The sequence below is a fragment of the Cannabis sativa genome, chromosome 8 (genome assembly GCF_029168945.1).
Source record: "Cannabis sativa cultivar Pink pepper isolate KNU-18-1 chromosome 8, ASM2916894v1, whole genome shotgun sequence".
Lineage (NCBI taxonomy): Eukaryota > Viridiplantae > Streptophyta > Magnoliopsida > Rosales > Cannabaceae > Cannabis > Cannabis sativa.
Window position 1 is genome coordinate 7,585,709 of NC_083608.1, and position 20,017 is coordinate 7,605,725.

Consider the following 20,017-nt stretch of genomic DNA (forward strand, 5'->3'; position numbering starts at 1 on the left):
GATCATTGCATCTGTCAACAAGTTAACCATAGCAATTTAGATCAAGCAATAATAGGTTTTATAAAACTTACACACAAGCTAAAACACATACTCCTGCAACAAGTTAACTTTGGATAGTTGGATGTAGGATTTATTTAATTTTAAATTAATTAATTTATTAAAAAAATCCGAAAAATAAATAAATAATAAAAAAAATCAGTTTTTGAAAAAAAATAAATTTAAATAAAAAATTTAAAATTAAAACCTACAATTTTGAAGAATTAGGTTTCAACTAACCTAAATATCATTTTAAAAAAAATTTGCTAACCATCTTTTAAATTTTCATGTTATTTTATAAATTAAATATTCAATAAAATAGAATGATAATAAATATCAATTCTGATTTTATAATTTAATTTAAATAAAAAAAATAACAAAATTTAAAAGTTAGCAAAATATCTTATTTCTATTTAAAATATCATGATTATAGTAGTCTTATTTAAAATTTAAATAAGGTCAAATAAATTTAAAAAAAAAAATAGAATAATTTAAAAAAAAAAATTAATATCTGACCTTAAATTTAAAAATAAGATAAAATAATCAAATTTAAAAATAAGATAGATAATTAAGCCAAAAATTACACATTTACCTATTTTCAAGTTCAAATTACACTAATATCATAAATTAAATTAAAAAATAATAATTTAATTCTGATAATTAGAATTGAAATAGGAATAGTAAATATCTAAATACAAAACTACACAAAAAATCGGAAGTTAATTCCATGAAATAGCATGAAAAATCGAAGAAAACGAAAAAATTTGTAAGTGGTACGGACAGTATGCATTGCATATTGTCCGCGCGCGCTCACGAGGGTGTCTGGCCGAGGTTTCTTGGCGCTGGAGGCTGCAAGCAGCCATTCCGCGCGCGCACCAGGACGATTTCAGACAAGGCGCCCATGTCTGACCGAGAAAACTCGGACACAAGCCTGTCCGAAGCCCACGCGTCCGAGGAATGAGGCTCATTCGTGCGCGTATGTGGGGTGATGCCACCGTGATATTTTCCGATTTTCGAAAATTCATAACTAATTCAAATAAAATCGAAATTGAGTTCTGTAAAAAAGTAAATTGCTTAATTTTTTCCAAACTATCCAATAAAAATAATTCCAGAAACTAAAATTCAATTATTTTTCATAAAATTTCACAAGCATCAATCAATCATCATATAACACACTGATCAACATGAAACCATCCAAATCAACACATATCATCGTTTTAATTCACATTTCATGAAAGTAAATTATTACCATGGCTCTGAGGCCAGTTGTTGGAAATATTTTATCAAGATCTAGATTTACTACCATGTATGTTTCATTAACATCCTAATATGAATTCTAAAACAATGAAATAAACACATATAAAGTTTAGGAAACCTTACATTGGGTGCAGTGAAATATAATGACTCCTTCCGTTCAGATCTCTAGCCCTTGACTCCTTTCTGTAGCAGAGCATCACCAAGATCTGAACTTGGATCTATTTCTCTCCTTCCTTTGATGCTAATTCTCCTTCTTGTTGATTTGATTCTTCACAATCTTTCACACTATGATTGAGATACCACTTGATGTGTGTGGGCACTACTCTATCACTAGGGTATTTCGAACCTCTCTTCTCTCTTCCTCTCTTCATAATTTCGAACTCTATGGTGATAGAGTAAGTGCCCACACACATCAAGTGGTCCTTAATCATAGTGTGTAAGACTGTGAAGAATCCAAACACAAGGAAGAAGTTTCGGGCTCCGATCTTGGTGATACTCTGCTACAGAAAGGATACAAGGGTTAGAGATCTGAGTGGAACGAGTCATTTAATTCTGCTGCAACCACTGTAAGGTTTCTCAAACTTTATATGTGTTTAAATTACATTGTTTTATAAAATCATATTTAGGATGTTAAATAACATACATGGTAGTAAATCTAGATCCTGGTAAAACATATTCCAACGGAGAACTACTCCCATTGCTCTGTGTAATGACACAAATGTTGCCAACCAACCTCAAAGGAGAAGTAGGGTAGCCAATGCTCCAAGGTGAGGAAATCCTACCAATCTGTGAGGCAGAGCTACATCGAAAGGTAGGCCTAATGCTCAGGTACAAGGGCCCACAGTTCGACGAGGTGGGGATAACCTCAACAATTCTATGGATCGAATCGATGATGATGTAGAATAAATTCCACAAGGTTATGGAGAGAGTATGACTATGCAAGACCTCCAAACACAATTAAATGTAATGGGGAAAAAAGCTAGAAGCGAGAGAGACAGACCTCGCGAAAATGATCTCAGAAATCACATCAACGATCGTGTTTGTGAACGCAAATCTCAAGATGCAACAACTAAGCGTCTAAAAGAGCAAGTTGATAAATTAACCAAGTTTGTAGAGTGACTTTCCTCAAAGTATAATGGAGCTGTATTAGATTCGAAAGACGAAGATCTTGAACAATGTGTGAGGAGAATAAAGAGACGCCCTTGCCTGAACACTTCCATTTGCCTCAAATGGAGTTGAATTAAAGTAGAACGGACCCTAGGGCCCACTTATCTAAATATGCCTGGTTGATGCAAGTAGCAAATACAAGTGACGATGCCAAATGTCTCTAATTTTCCCTAACTTTTACAAAATTTGCAGAAGATTGGTGGAAAAGACTATCTCCTGGATCTGTTCATAGTTGGAAGGGTTTGTAAGTGATGTTCAAGAAGAAATTCATAACCGCAAAACATTATTATATGGAAGTCAGCTCACTAACAAACATCAAACAACAACTGCAGAGATCCTCAAGAAGTACATCCATATAATGATGGATGTTGTTGCAAATACTAAGGTTAATGATGATATGAAGTTGGTAACTTCAATATTAGAAATTTCTATTGGATATTTCTTGTGGGGAGATTTACAAAGAAAAAGGTCAGACACATTGTCTGATTTCTTAGCCAGAGCCCAAGGCTTCATAAACCTAAAAGAGGCATATGTCCATGCTTAAGGAGTGCTCCCAGCACCATCCGCCAATGTCAGTGGAACAACTCAAGCTCCTCAATTTTCTGCCATAACTATTTCCCCTTTAGGAAGTACACTCACCATCCCAACAGTGTAAGGAGGACCTACTGCCTCTGGACAACCAGCTGCACAGAAAAGTTTTTCAGGTTTTGGAATGGCACAAACCGGATATAGTGCTGCTCCTCTACAGACGAGTCAATAAACAAAAGTTTTGGAATCTAATGTGAATCATTCCTGAGACAAAAGAAGTTCTAAAGCTCCAAGTCGAAATAAAGCCTCAAAAAAGGGAAAAAGTCAAGAATTAAGATACTTCGAGTATACTAGTCTGGTTAATACTCGAGAGAATATTTACAAAGCTACTTGTAATATGGTCCATTATAAAAAGCCTTCGCCAATGTTCAAAGGTGGAAGACATAAGAGGGAGTTCTTTTTCGGTGGAACCTTTGCACATTACATTTGATTCGAATTTTGCTAAACATTGGAGGTCTGCTGCTACGCATTCTTCTTCTCCTAATGTAGCTAGGGGTGTCATAGAGGTGCGGTGGGATTTACCAAGACCAAGTCGTATTAGAGATTTTGTGGATTTTGCCTCGGCTAATGGGGTTAATGCAGTTGCAGCTGTTTTTTATGATGCTAATGGGAATGTGATGGTGTTTGGAGCTACTAAAATTGAGTCTTCCTCTGTTTTGAAAGGAGAGTTGGAGGCTCTCTTGTTTAGGGTTCAGCTTGCCTTGGATTTGCATCTTGATGGGGAGAGTTTTTCTCTAACTGCCATCCTTTGGTGCAATCTTTGGTGGATTGTCAATCACGGAATTGGAACCTTGTTTTTAGTTATAATAACTTCATTTTCTTTCAGTTGGCAATTTATCTATTTGTTGGATTTCTCATTGTCGCATAATTGTAGTGGTTTGCTTCGTTTTTTGGGAGGTGAGTCCCATGTGCTCACCTATCTTGAGTTGAGTGAGGTTTTTCAGAAGAAAAAAAAAACAAACAAAATAGAAAGTGAAACATAATTTTTTAAATATAAAGGCATCGTTCTTTATATTTCCCTAAGAAAACGATACATGAATAGATCCTATTATTAAAATTATAAGAGAGTTAATATCGACAAAAGAAATCTAGAGAAAAGGACACAAGAGTATATGTATATATACAGATTAAAAACGCAGTGTGTGTGGTTCACTCACAAGGGAAAAAATTACTGGTACAAATAATAATAAGTTTATGTTTATTCCATGAAAATCAATCATCCTTGTAATCTTTTGAAGGCCGAGCTTCAAAGCCTCCTCCTGCCCTCTTGTCTAATGAGTAAGGCATATAGGTTCCAAGGATTCTATCCCACATGACAAAGAATGGTTGGGAGAAGTTGTACTTGCTTCCATATAGCTGATGGTGAACATCATGATATGCTGTATTGTTTCTAAACAACAAGTGGAAAAGGTTTCCGGGCAGCCACAATCCGCAGTGATCATCAACGGTCTTAATAGTGGCGAAGGAGAAGAAAAAGATGGAAGCTCGTGGAGACATGCCAGAGAGGAGAAAAGATAAGGCACCACCGATTGTGTCAAGTAGAAGTCCCTCCACGGGATGATTATAAAGAGCTCCAAATGCATAGGGAACAACAAGCCGGTGATGTTGAGAATGGATATGCTTGTACAAAAACTTGTTGTGATGCATGTATCTGTGCATGAAGTACTGCCAAGTATCCAAGACCAACATTGCGGTAACAAACTGTCTTGCAAGGACGATTAAAGAAGGCTTTGAATCTCCAATGCCCCCATCATCACTCCCTGTAACCTACACGATGAAAAATAGCATAGAGAAACTCATAAGCTATAGCAAACAATAAAATCTTATCCACAGATATATAAACTAAGACACAATCACATATGCATAAATAGATGATACATCAGGTCTCTCTGTTTACTGTCCTGGTGAAAATCAGCGTCAAAGGAAAATAAGTTGACAGAGCAGATACATAGGAATATCCCGGAATGATGACACAAAAACATCATAACACAGAATATGACAAGCAAGATCAATTTTAGATAACTAGATACTAACTAACCAATGATCTTTTACAAGTAATAATCACAGTATGGCTTTTGACAAAGCTATCACATGTACATCCTTGGAATTTTCTTTTAATAAAGGTTAGCACAAGATGTAAAACACTCTTACAAGTACTTCCTGTCGACATAGGCAAAAGTGCAGTATAATTGTGTACCAGAGTCATCATCACCTCGTTGATACTAGCTTACCATAGGAAGTACATACACACAACAACAAAAAAAAAAAATCCCTGGTTGACATTGTAAATAATAAAACAATCATTTAGGATGATGTACATGGTAACCTAAATTTTCAAATCATGCATAATTCACGAAACACAACTTTTCCTAACATATTGAACCTATGCAGCCTGTACAAAATACAAATACAATCTTAAGGTAAGCAGTATAAAAGTTTATAAGTTCTAAGTTTACAGCTCTCTGGGAAGTAGAGAAATAAAACATAGAAACTTGGTCTGTTAGATCAAATTAGTAAGCACGTTGATAAAAAAAAAAATTGTTAAGTCTCACCTCATACAACGATGTGATCACAGGTATATCTTTCAACCAAAAATATAAACAATAATAATGCTTATAAACTAATAATTGGTCTTTTAGAACATGCAAGGCAATCCTAAACCAATAATAAGAATTTCCCAGCACAAAAAGAATAAGATATTTTTTTTTCATTTGAAAAATATTGATAGAAAAATATTTCTTGAACGATTATCATATGTCAACAAATGCCAACTCTGTAAACAGCAACAACTTTTATAAGAATCCAATCAAAGCGTCATTTTGGTAATTTAATATACACATTTTCTCGCCTAAACTAGAAAATGAAACTAAAAATTCATGCAAAATCCAGATTTTCTTTTCCTGGAGAGGGTCGATATAATTAACTTCATACCGTAAACAAAAGAAGTGCAACCATTGCCTGAAGGGTTTGCTGAAGAAGAACCCCTTTAACCACGGTTCCTTTAGAGACCAAATTCTTCTCATCCTCCTCTTTCTTCGAGTGTAAACGGTAATTCTCAAGAGAACCCAGAAGAGCGTAAATTCCAGAATAAGCCCAATAAATCAAAATCGGAACAAACGTTCCCAATAATTCATCCGAAATCTCAAAACCCATCTTGAAAATCAAAGAAACTGAATTCAAAATCCAGGTATTTGCATGAGATTTTTCACAACTCTCAAATACCCGAAACTGTGGATGACGAAAAGATCAAAAGGAAAAAAGAAAAAAAAAATTGAGGAAAAACAAACCCTATCTCCCAATTTCCCAAATGGGATAGGGAAATATATTTATTATTTATTATTTCTACAAACAAAAGTATGAGTTAGGCCAACCCAATTAATAAGTAATTGAAAATTCAGCCAACATTGAATTATATAAGTAGAAGATTCGAATTTGACAAAGTTGGCGAGTTGTAAGAAAGTGAACCATTAATAAAATGTTTAATTAATAAAGAAGAAATAAAGGAAAGCATACCATCATTATTGATACAGAGAGCCTGATAAAGAAATAAGAGAAATATTGTTTAAAAAATATAAAATAATAGAAATATATGTTTTTTTAGCAAATTATTGAAAGGGGCAGTTGACCCACTTTAATTTGTGTGTGTGCATGGTACATCAGATGTTACAATAGATAAGTATACTTATTTGTAACTCATAAAATAATTATACTTTATTATAAAAAAAAATTAATTTAAATAATTTTTAAAAATTACGTTTTGTTATAAAATAATATAAAGTAGATGAGAAGAAAGAAGAAGAAGATGAAGAGAGAAAGAGAAAGTGAATGAGAATTTCTGAGTTGTTTATTCCAATGGGGTGAACTCCTATTTATACAAATACAAGAGTGAGATATTAAGAAACTAAGAAAAAGGGAAACTAAGGAAAAGAAGAATGTTCATTACAATTCATGGTAATAAATAAAAGATTTGGACATCCACATAATTATTAATATTTATAACACTCCCCCTTGGATGTCCATAATAACTGCCTTATTAAAAATCTTGCTGAAAACTTGATCAAAGGAAAAAGAGTATAGTGTAAACTAACTCCCCCTCATTTAGGCATTTGTGGAGATCTTCTAATCGACGAATTTCGATCTTGTCTGCCGTCTTCTCAAATGTTGATGTTGGTAATAACTTTGTGAATAAGTTTGTAAGATTGACACTTGATTGAATATGTTGAACACCAATATGCATTTTCTTGAAGCGTATAAAGAAGAATTTCGTGGAATGTGTTCTAACTCTATCTCCTTCAATGTGCCTCCTTTTAGTTGAACGATGCAAGCAGTATTATCCATAGAGAATTGCTTGGGTTGATACTTCTTTATTGAGTGCAATCCATATGTTTCCCGAATATGCTATGTCAATGATCTCACTCACACACATTCTCTACTTGCTTCATAAAATACAAGTATGTTAACATGATTTATAGTTGCCTCGTTAAAAACCTTGCCAGAAAAACCCAGTGGGACAAAATCTGAGCTAGGGAAAAAGAGTACAATATATATTTCATATTCATAACTATTTGTAAGTTGCCTCGTTAAAAACCTTGCCAGGAAAACCCATTGGGACAAAACCCGAACTAAGGGAAAAATAGTGCAACATGAATATGTCTACCCTCATGCACATATGATCCATAATTATTTTGGTGATAATATATCTCATAAGATTATTGTTATCACTTTTAAAATATCACCATATATAATCTTTGATCATATATTTTCTATAACTCTTCTAGAGTATGTATGGACTTCTAAATTATAGATGAGGGGTTCGTGGAACATTAATATTTATCCAACTAATTGTATCATTCATGTGTATATACAATCTTGTTCATACTAAAATTTAACATTTCAAGTAGATATGAACATAACACATTAATGATAATATAAATTTCATTTGTGACAATGATGGTACTCCAATATCATATATTTGTTCCATCTTGTTGTATGATCTTAATTTTCATATCAAATGATCATATATCTATAATTCTTAATACATATGAAGTACTTCAGGACTTCAATACTAATGAACAAACTTTATACATTTAATATTTCTCGATATACAAAAGAAATAAAAGTTTGTTCTTCAATTAATCAAAAACTCTTCAAGAGTCTATTACAACGTATAATTTACGTATTTATACTGCATAGACAACCATACGTATTTTTCAAACAATAATTTACTTACATGTCTTTATTTCATACACAGATCTTTGTCATATAGTGCGCGCGACTTAGAATTTATATCACTTAAGACATGTATTAAATTCTTCTAGAATTTTTAGATAAGGCTTATTTCAAATTCTCACTATATTAGGAGCTCCAAATAAATAATCTTTTGTTGCAACATTTATGTGACGCTTATAAATCCTCATAAAATATATTCCAGGCTATAATCAAATAATGATTATATTTTCTCCATATTTAAGCCTTACTTCAATCAATCTCATGTCTATGCAAACTTTGTACAACAATTCATTATGTACAAATACATATATGCAAATTTCTCATTAGAAATATTTATTTGCACACCCTACAGGTCTTACTTCACTTTATGTGAGTAAATTTGCCTGGATTGAGTCATAATATTTTGGCCAAAAATCAAAATGTAAGTCGATGATTCTCGACAAATCTAATACCATGATCCTTGCTATCTCATGTTAGTTTATTGCATATGCAAACATTCAATATTTATTGTCGACAAAAATTTCAATAAATGATAATTTCCTCCCATATTGACATAACTTATAGAGATCTCTTTAAATTACATATTTTCAAATATGTTTATCATTTATAGGTACCTATAACGAATCACTTCAGGGATTCAATTATGATGAAATGTGTTATGTCTAACTTCTCTTGGGAGTCTTTTCGAGTACCGTTTTCATCACGGTTATCATTTTAATACTTTATAACATTAAGGTATCTCCATGAGTACCTCTAGATTTAACAACTTCAGGGCAAGTCAAATGAACATTTATTAATAATTTCTACATTGTTCATTTACGCTTCAGGAGTTTTCAACTCATTCTATCTCAACTTTGAATAATATTGATTTGGAGTTGGTATATATCATTTTGAACTATATTGTTCTTATATACTTTGTGCAATGATCATTTTTCAAAAATTATCATCGATCCCAACTGCTTCTCTCCCCCTGATCGAGAGATTTTTTAAAAATTGTGATATCTAATAATATTAATACACCTGTAGGGATTTCAATATATCACAATGAATCAATATTTGTTTAAACTCATATATACTATATGACATTGAACTTTAGGTTCAATAAACTTTAGTTTCAAGTTCAATCCTTATGAACTTAATTCATTTCTAAGAATGAGTCATACGTGTATAATTAGAAATACATAAATTTACACATTTTGTAAATGCATGATTATATAATCTTATCACATCGATAAGAAACTATGCAATAAAAATCTAACAATAGCTCAAGATTGTTAAGGAAATATAATTTAAATATTTTCTATGTGCAAATATATGCACATTCTTCTTTTGAGCCTTATAAATTAACAATGAGAAGAATCTTCTGGTTCTTCAACAAAATTTAGTCAAATTCTTTGACAATTTATTGCATATGATTGATCATGTCAAAATAATTCAATTCATGAACTTCAGGTTCACTATAATTTGTATTTCAATGAAACTTTCACAAGGTAATGTAAAATCACTACAACATATAAGTAATCATAAAAAGTTTCATTTTTATATACACGAATAATATAATTATAGTATTCTCCAAAACATATACACTCTTCAGGAGTCATTATTATGTTTATCAAACTTTATATTTCTTCAGGAATCACTATTATCAATTCAATGATGTGTATAATTTAAAAGATACATGACAACTTCATCATGTTATTGTAATGGTCAAATAGATATAACCATAATATATCATTCATTTTTCCTGTATCTTTTTAACAAGTCGTCTAATTTATTAATAGACTATTCATCAGTCTAATTATCATGACTTGATATATTATATATTTAAATGTACAACCAGTACATATAATAAGTTATTTCTTATCACTTTTATAACTAGATAAAAGTTATACATCTAGGTACATACAAATATATTTTACTACTCCAAGTAGCAATGTATGTAAGACTTCTTCAGGAAGCTTTTCAAATAATCATTTTGTGATTCTTTATCACTTTGATTATATTGAATCACTAACAAATGTTAGTAAGTTATATATTCACTTCTGGGAATATACAAACTGAATTATATAGTAACTATATATATACATATCCTGTACTAACAATAGTTTGAAACTATTGATTTCAAGAAATAATAAAATATGTATATATTAATTTGCTTCTGGCATTACCAATATATGTGAAATCTATATTCTTTGAAATAGAATTTCATGTCTATTCATTCTTTTTAGGTAATGATATTTAAATATTCTAAATGTACAATAAAATTGTACAATTCACATTCTATTAAATAATCAAGTATACTTTTATCTTGATTATAAGTGTGTTCGTACTACAGGTACGCGACCACTATTATTCAATTCCACACATGATATATAGATTTCATGCACTTTGATTGTGTGTGGTATCTCATCTTTTGGTTGTTTCCACTTTTTTCTGGAAATATTTGAGTAGTAAATAATGTCATTGATTATTTAAAATCATTACATTCACTTCGGGGAATGACGTTGAACAAGTAGAACATTATTATAAATTTCTTAAAAATTTATTACTTGTTCATCCATAAAAATATAAGAAATTATTCAACAATTTCTTTTACGATATTTCAAAGAATATATGAATGCAGTTTTTTTTGCATAGTCTCCAAGATGTATGCAAAATTTAATCTTTAATATATGTCAGATTCAATAATTTCCAACATTGCAAGTAATAACAATGTATAATAACATGACTAATACGAGAAATCTTTAAAAGTAATTGACTTCAATTTGTATCATTCTCTGCAGGGAATGATGAACAATAAATACATGCCTCATGTATTTAAATAACATTAGTCATGCTCATTATTATTCTTATACTTTGATGTTTCAATGTAATTTTCTTAACATTCTTTTTGGATATTCAAAACCCACTATAAAATTGCATCAATAATAATCATTTTTAATGATTTTTTAGTTGTATTCACATAAATACAATCAATTTTTTCTTCGATAAATATAAAACATTTACTTCAGGAAATGTTTGTCAAAATCTATATCGATATTAGATTATTTTTCATTGTCCTCAAAGAATACAAGAACATATATATGTATTCATCTCTTTCATTATATATCTATCAACTATATAATGAATATTACGTTTGCATAATCTTCAGGATATATGCAAGATTTTATTGAGGACGCATAATCTTTAGGATATATGCAATATTTTATCGAGGATGCATAATCTTCAGGATATATGCAATATTTTATCGATGATGCATAATCTTCAGGATATATGCAATATTTTATCGATGATACATAATCTTCTGGATATATGTATAATTTAAGCAGAATTTCTTTATCATATCATTGACACGCATATATTGTAAATATTATAAATGATAAGAACATAATATATATATATATATGAAATCAATAATAAACATATAAAAGCATATACATATATATAATATATAGATAAAAATAAAATAAAAAAAGGATTCTTGAAATTGTTTCGATCGGATGAGTATATATATAAATATATATATATTTAGTGTATCGTGACTTTGAAACAATTCAAGAACTTTAACAAAATACTTACATTTGGTCTTAGGCAGAGACTCATGCTTGAAGCTTGGGTAGAGACTCGTGCTGATAACGTGTTATAAAATAATATAAAGTAGATGAGAAGAAAGAAGAAGAAGATGAAGAGAGAAAGAGAAAGTGAATGAGAATTTCTGAGTTGTTTATTCCAATGGGGTGAACCCCTATTTATACAAATACAAGAGTGAGATATTAAGAAATTAAGAAAAAGGAAAACTAAGGAAAAGAGGAATGTTCATTACAATTCATGGTAATAAATAAAAGATTTGGACATCCACATAATTATTAATATTTATAACACTTTTAATATTTTTAATTTTTTGTTCTTCTATTATTTTATCCTTTTTTTTTAGAGAAAAGCTATTAATATCAATGAACAAGTTCATTTACAACGAAAAAATCTTCTTCATGAAGTTTCCACCAGGCCTGTTCTGAAATATTTGGGTTCCTACCTTCACTATTTGTTCTTTGCATTTAATGCATTTTTGACTTCCACTCTTCTACGGTGATGATTACACCCCTGATACTCAAAATCCAAATCTTTCTTGCATTAATTGCACTTGTTATCTTGCATTTACACGCACGTTATTTCACATTTAATCTGGAATTAGGAAATTTATGGCTCTAAACCCTTCGACCCTCTCTTCTCCGATCATCCTACCGTCATTTTGAGTTATTTGAGGCCACTGAGAGTAATCATTGCTACTCAAATGATGGCTACTCTACCTCAGGGGAGATTTGAGCAGACGGAGTCCACGATTTCCCATACTCCTACACGCCTTTTCTTCTCCAGGTATTACATCTTCACTCTCTTTTTTTGCTATTTAAGGATTGGTTTTGACATTCTTACATGTACACCATATCCAGTCTTTAGCTATTCTAGTCTTCCATCTCTTTCTATGGCGTCCTCTTCGTCAAAACCCTCCCACCACTCTCTCTCTCTCTCACAGAAGAAGAAAATTTCATACATGATTTCGACCATGTTTCCCTCAATTCTGGAGCTGCCAAAGATTCCCACTACCTTATCAATAAAATCCTCACCACCAAATCACCTAAGCCAGCTTGGATCGAGAAAGATATGACTGAAGCTTGGACTCTTCGTTTTCCCATCACCATCTCTGAATACCACTCTAGATTATTTCTTGCCATATTCTAGTGTGAAGGAGACCGTCGAAGGGTCTTAGAGGACCAACCCTGGCATTTCGACCAAAATCTCATGATATTTGCCAACCCAGAAGGCCTTGACACACTCACCCCAGACCAATTTCGCTTTGTTCCTTTCTGGATCCAAGCCCACAACATTCCTTTTGGTCAGAAAACCCCCCAACTTTCCCAGTTCATTGCTGACGAGCTGGGAGATCTTATAGAATTCTATCCTCTTTCGCTTCTTGAAAGCTTTGGCCCTTACCTTCGTATCAGAGTTCTCTTTGATGTTACCAAGCTTCTCAGGCGTGGTATGAATATCCGCTTCCGTAGGATAGCCAAAACTAAATGGCTGAGTTTTAAATATAAAGGATTACAAAACTGTTGTTATTTCTGTGCTATGCTTGACCATACTTATAACAAGTGTGGAAGATACCTTGTGAGATGCGATAACTTTGTAGTTCCTCCAGAACTCGGCTACAAGGAGACTCTGCGTGCCCCAGCCAAATCCCAATTCAAAAAGAGCCCCTTTGATCTTTCTATTTCAACCCTTATTGAGGAATACCTATCCCATGGAAACAACTCTGAACAAGGCTGTAATACCCTATGTTATCCCAATTTTTGCACTCTGACGTGGCATCACTTGATGGTGACACGTGGAATCGACTCCGAGTATCTGCTCGCAAGATATAGTCCGAACAGGATACCTCATATGCATGCTCGAGGCAAAGCAATCAACAATCTGCACAGAACGACCAACACTTAGCGAATTCAGCTTTCGCATCGTGAGTCATCAAAGAAATCCCTATAACTCGGGGATCAGATTGCAGAGATATGGCAAGTTGTCAAAATCCCACAATTGCTGTATTCAGTATTTATTATGCAATCTTTCTACTTATATCCATTGTAACGAGAAAGGAAATTCTTCCTCTCCAAGCTCATAGCCCTATATATAGTGATGCATATTCACTGGGCAAAGGGTCGAAGGATTTTACTTGTGAGATATCGTCTGAGAATTCATATTTAGAGATATTGTTGTAAGAGTTATAAGAAGAGGAATCTTTCTCCTTGTTCTTTAGTTAATACAAATAACGAGGATTAGGCTATTACCGAACTGTTCTAGGATGAACCTCTATAAAATTCCTATGTCTTTATATTGCTTTATTTTATTTCAATCGTTATAAACTACTTGTCGCTTACTAAATTAGACTCACTGTTGTTGGCTAAAAGCGAGGTCAACACTTTCATTGAGAGCAGAATCAAGAATCGCTCTTCATTCTAAATTTAACCACAAGTACGATGGTGGTATAGACTCGTAGGGGCCTGGTTGATCCGGCAAATCTACAGGCAATGGATCCTGCATTACAGAACCTAGGATACACAAGGGTTCCGCCAGCTGTTAATCCTGAGCAGCCGTCAAACGCGGTCATGGTGTGACGATTCCTGTGGATGAAATCGCGCCTGGTGTGCAAGAGACTGGGAATACCAGTTCCACACCCAGCCAGGGCATTCATAACACAGCCGTTCTGCCTGGTACCAACGTTCGAACGACCATTGGAGATGATACTGAGATCCAAAACCTCCGCGCTGCTCTTGGACTCATGCAAGGTCATACAAACACCCTACATCATGATCAGGAGGAACTCTGTGCTGCGGTAAATCTTGTGTTCGAGGAACAGAGACGCATGTTTGCCGAATGGAGGGACAAAGAGATGGAAGTGTTAAGAGCTCATCATGCAGAGATTGACAATCGTAGTCGGCAAGCTACTGTGCTGATACGAAAGGCCTATCAAACTATTGGGCAACAACCCCCAAATGTCATCCCCTTGGGTGAAATAGACGAAGATCTGGCGATGAATACTTCTCAGACTATAAATGGTCAGCCGCCAAATCTCCGGTCACAGGTTCCACTTGTGGGCCAAGGAGTAGGTGGGTAGACCTTGTTTAGTAATTCATTGGGAGAAGTCATACCTTATAATTCCAACCACGTTAATGGTGTCGGTCGGCACGTTAACCAAACCAATCAATCACTAAGACAGTCAGGCATATATGTATTCGAAAGGTTGGGGACGACTCATGATCTCATAAACGATCTGAACAGAAGGAGAGGAGTAGACGATCAACTTGGCACGCCGATCGTGTAGCCCGGAACCCATGCTCTAATTCCGGCTCAGAAAGATGCTGACGTGACTCAGATTGACCAAAATGCCGATCAGGTTAGTCCAGCTGTGCAGGAACAACTGCACGAACTAAAGAATATGTTCCAAGGCATGGCCGGACAGAGAAATAATGATCTCGAGTTGGACCGAGCACATGGAACCCCTTTCTCTCTTGAGATCAATCTCCTGGCGTTACCCCACAAGTTTAAAATGCCAACCTGGAAGATGTACACTGGAAGAGAAGATCCTCTTTCCCACCTCAAGTATTTCGAGATGCAAATGGATCTGCAGGGGGTGCGAGGTGACGTATGTTGCAGAATTTTTCCTGCTACCCTCTCGGAAGCCGCCCAGCAATGGTATTTCAAGCTGGCCCCTGGAAAGTTCAACTCATGGAAAGCTTTCTCCTCGGAATTTCATGCACAATTCTCCTCCTCTTGCCAACTTCTGTTGCATTTAGGAGACCTGGTCGAAGTCAAGCAAAGACCAGGCGAGCCTCTCCGAGCATACATCAGTAGATTCATGACGGAAGCAACCAAGGTCTCACGGGTAACTAAAGATGGAAAGTTGTCCGCGATATTAGGGGGCATTGAAGTCCTCGGTGAACTTTGGAAGGACATAAGAAAGAACGCCTCGGTAGGCTCAATGAGTGATTTTCTCAACCGTGTTGAAGGCTTCATCAAACTTGAAGAGGCTATTCAGCGAGCAGAAGGTGAGCAAAAGCCTGGTAAGTCAAAAGCTCCTTCCACTGGAACGTCCGCCCAACTCCCCCATTACCCAAATAATTCGAGCTCAAATGGTAAATGTTCCAACAACAACAACAACAATAGGCAAGGGAATGGGAAGAAGGGAAAGTTCACTGGCAAAATCGAGCAGGCTCCCTGGGAGAATCAAGCAAAGTACACTGCATTTACCATCTTGACTAAGGATATACATGGCCACTCAGTCGCTAGCCCCGTATAAGAAGCACGGGCCCATGAAGAAGGATGTCAGCAAGAGAGACATGATAACGTTTTGTCGATTCCACGAAAACTAAGGTCACGACACCAATGAATGCAACAATCTGAAGCGGGAAATTGAATTCTTGATGATAAGGAAAAATAATCTACATGTATAGAAATATGTTAAGACCGATCAGAATCAGAGTTATGACAATAACCAAGACTTGCTACCTCCACCGGTAGACGGACATCTACAAGTCATCATTGGAGGCCCGCACATAGCTGGAGATTCGGGCAAAGCTCGGGAGATATTGTCTAAGAATTCATATTCAGAGATATTGTTGTAAGAGCCATAAGAAGAGAAATCTTTCTCCTTGTTCTTGACTTAATACAAATAACGAGGATTAGGCTATTACCGAACTGTTCGGGACTGAACCTCTATAAAATTCCTGTGTCTTTATATTGCTTTATTTTATTTCAATCGTTATAAACTACTTCTCGCTTACTAAATTAGACTCACTGTCGTTGTACAAAAGCGAGGTCAACATATACATTAAGTATAATCATGAAATAAATCATGTGAACCATGCAATATAAAAGCGATTTCTGATCTTTATAAATTAGTAAATCTGATTATATTGAAATGGCTTTTATTTAGGGTACAAAACCCAAAAAACTATCACTTGCACTAATATAAAATAAAAAGTACATTTCAAATAATCTCAACACCTTGATATCTAGATCAATTGTAGTATGTAGTATTCTCTCGGTAATAGGATCTGACAAGTTGTATTCAATACAACCTTTCTCCACCATTACATCTCCTTAATCACAAAATCCTTGATATTGTGAAATTCCTCTCTATATGTCTACTCCTCTAGGGATACTGAATTCTTTACTTTTTGGCAACTACTTCTGTGTTAGTCAGGTTGTAACATTAGCAGTTAATTAATTGTTGGTACAATGCCAAAAACTGTATAGAACATTCCATAGGCTGAATAAGTATCCTTCCTGTAACTTTAACATCCAGTCTCACTGGTAGAGTTAAAGACTTCAGATAAGTTTTTACACTTCTCCAAAATCACAACTCCACCCCCTAGAGTAATCACCATCTTATCAGTAGACTTTCTAGCACTAAAGCAAGTCTAGAAACCTGATTTGGTGTAGTCTAAGAGTATTAAAAAAACACCCTTATCGACTAACATATAGTTCCTCTTCTTGATCTTAAGCTTTACTTGATTATCTTCCAATGTTCATTTCTTGGATTAATCTGATACCAACTCATTACTCTCACTCAACAGCAAGTGTCTGGTCTAATGCATAGCAAATCATATCTGAGATCTCTCACTGTTGATCCTAAGGAATTCTTTCTTTGGCTTTTATCTTTTCTGGAATAGTTGAGACTTTTCCTTAGATAATTAAATCTATGTCTAGAAGTCAAGAAGCTTCTATAAATTTAGCCATTAGAAAAATGCTCCAGCATCTTACTAAAGTAAGTTGCTTGCACTAGAGTAATTAAATCACCAGGCATACCACAAGTCATAGATTTAGATAAACTCAAACCTATAATACTAGGAACAGGAAGTTTTGTTAAGTCCATTGAATATACTTATTTTTCAAAATTTCCTTTCCTATTCTTGTAATAGAAAACTTTTGGTTATTCTATATGAATGGTTTTAACAATAGTTCTCTTGGCTTTGCTTCTTAGTTCCTTATTCTGACAATCCATTACTTGTTTAAACTAACAATGGATTTCATCACAAGTGTCTTCCAAGTCATAACAAGGTGAGTTCTTTGAAACCCTCCCACTACGACAAGGTACCTGACTTTCTGTCTAAGAACATAAGTGGTATTGTCCTCTTCGGTTGTGTCAAGACAACAGAGGCAGTGGAACCATCTTATATAGAAAAAGATGATTAAACACTTTTGGAATCAAGAAAACTTATCTCCTCTACTTTGCTACTTTATTTTCAGACTTAGTCATTTTCTTAGAAAAGCAGTATTTGTTGAAACAAACACTTTGTTATCTTAATGACCATAGAATGGTCCACCCCTAATCACTTAGAATAGTTATCAAACATGCAAACTTTAGTTAACAGTTCTAGCTTTTCTTAAGATCACGATCAGGACATCCATGAATCTAGTAATGGTTTACACTAAGTACACAACCATTCCATCATTCTGAAATTTTTCCTATCACTAAGGTATATCCCTAGAAGGACTTAGGCAACTGTTAGTAACTAATCATAGACCGTTCACTATCATCAATATGCAAATTGAATTTTTTGGGAAGGTAAGTTTGGATACTATTCGAAGTTCAACTTAATGATCTTTGAACTGCATATCTACCAAATATTTCAAAGATTTCAAATTTCTCAAACATTTCAAATTTCTTTGCATAAGGTAAAATCTATAGTGATCGCCTTAAGAACATAACGAAAACTCATATCCACCCCTGAATGTACATCCATATGTGAATATAGACGATCCTACTTTAAAGTGGATATTGGCATATTAACTCTTTGCAGATAATGATCTTGTCCAAACCACTATGAACAAGATGCAAATGCCATAGATATTATAATACTGTGGTTATGGTCTTTTGATGACTTAGGTCTAGTTACTATAAAGAGTTCTTAGAATAGTCCAAGTGGATCCTGGTCATAAAATACAAACTCAAAATCCATACATAAACATACAGTTTGAATCCATTGACAGAAAATGGATATTAATAACTTGTGAAAGTAATACTGTAATGTTCAATGTATTCTAAGAAGCTGAAATTTAAAATTTCTATTTGAAATGTAAAATTTAAAGTCAATGACTTAAATTTATACCAAATATACAATGAGTAATAATTCTAGCTTGGACTACCACTACTAATCTAACTCCAAGTCTAATTTTCCAAAAGTGAACATATACAAGTAGAAGATTTCTAAGATCGAGGATTTATATCATTTCGAGATATAATTTCAGGAACATAGCCAGGGCCGGCCCTGAGGTGAGACGAAGGAGGCGGCCGCCTTAGGCCCCCCACCACTGAGGGCTCCATTTCGAAAAAATAAATATAAAATATAGTTAGTAATAAAATAAATAATAATACTTTTAATGCTAAATATGTGTTGTAGCCTAGTGGCAATTTCATTAGTTTAACAACTAAGAGGTTGAGAGTTCAAATTCCAATAGCCTCACTTTTTTAGTGGGCCCCAATTCTTATTTTTTCCTAAGGCCCAAATTAACATAGGGCTGGTCTTGAATATAGTCATCTGCGCCATCCATTTCACAAAAAAAGAATGACATCATAAGCAGAAGATTTATAAACTATTCATCCAATGATATATTATTTAAGCAAATTGATGTCTCGTTTAGGCGAGAGTCAAAGTTATTCTTATTTTATAAATTCTTCATTGTTTCATATTGCAAATACTAGTCTTAGTTGTCATCTTTGGATGTACAACTAGATGTTGCATTTACTAATAATTATCTGTCGAGATCTAACACTATTATGTTGTCTAAAAACAACAAGCTAAGTTAGACCAACAACGAAGATTCGAAATTATACAACATTAATAACACAAAACAACATGGTTCAATATAAATTCATACACATTCAGAAATTATCATACAATTAGCAAGTAAGAAAGACATGTGAAAATACAATTCAAACACATCTTAAATAATTTCTAATGTTTCCAACAAACTGATACAGGATCTTATTTAGGCGAGAGTCAAAGATATCATTCAGTGAATAGAGTACTCAACTCATCTAAAATGGATACCATTCTAGCAACCTTTTATTCGATCAAAACTAGAATCCGGCGTTGTCTCGTTTAGGTGAGAGTCAAAGTCATTCTATCTTAAGATTTTCCACTATTGTTTCATACCTTGTAAGTCTTACTCCTAGCAGCCACTTTAGGGT

The 20,017-nt window shown here is 33.8% G+C and overlaps 1 protein-coding gene across 1 annotated transcript; it reads right to left on the reverse strand.

The window, feature by feature from the left end:
• Positions 1–4,008: 4,008 nt before the first annotated feature.
• On the reverse strand, positions 4,009–6,690 carry LOC115699698 (sphinganine C4-monooxygenase 1). The gene is made up of 2 exons (XM_030627225.2): positions 5,980–6,690; positions 4,009–4,815 (listed from the first exon to the last, which is right to left on the reverse strand). Exons 1-2 carry the CDS (start codon positions 6,199–6,201, stop codon positions 4,261–4,263), a joined length of 777 nt encoding a protein of 258 aa, XP_030483085.1. The 5' UTR covers positions 6,202–6,690; the 3' UTR covers positions 4,009–4,260.
• Between the last annotated feature and the right edge of the window lie 13,327 nt (positions 6,691–20,017).

Excerpts from the sequence above, each read along its gene's own strand:
- LOC115699698 (XM_030627225.2), bottom strand. The coding sequence starts at position 6,201 with ATGGGTTTTGAGATTTCGGATGAATTATTGGGAACGTTTGTTCCGATT. Across the intron at positions 4,816-5,979 it reads TTGCACTTCTTTTGTTTACG|GTTACAGGGAGTGATGATGG; the intron begins GTATGAAGTTAA and ends TTCATCGTGTAG.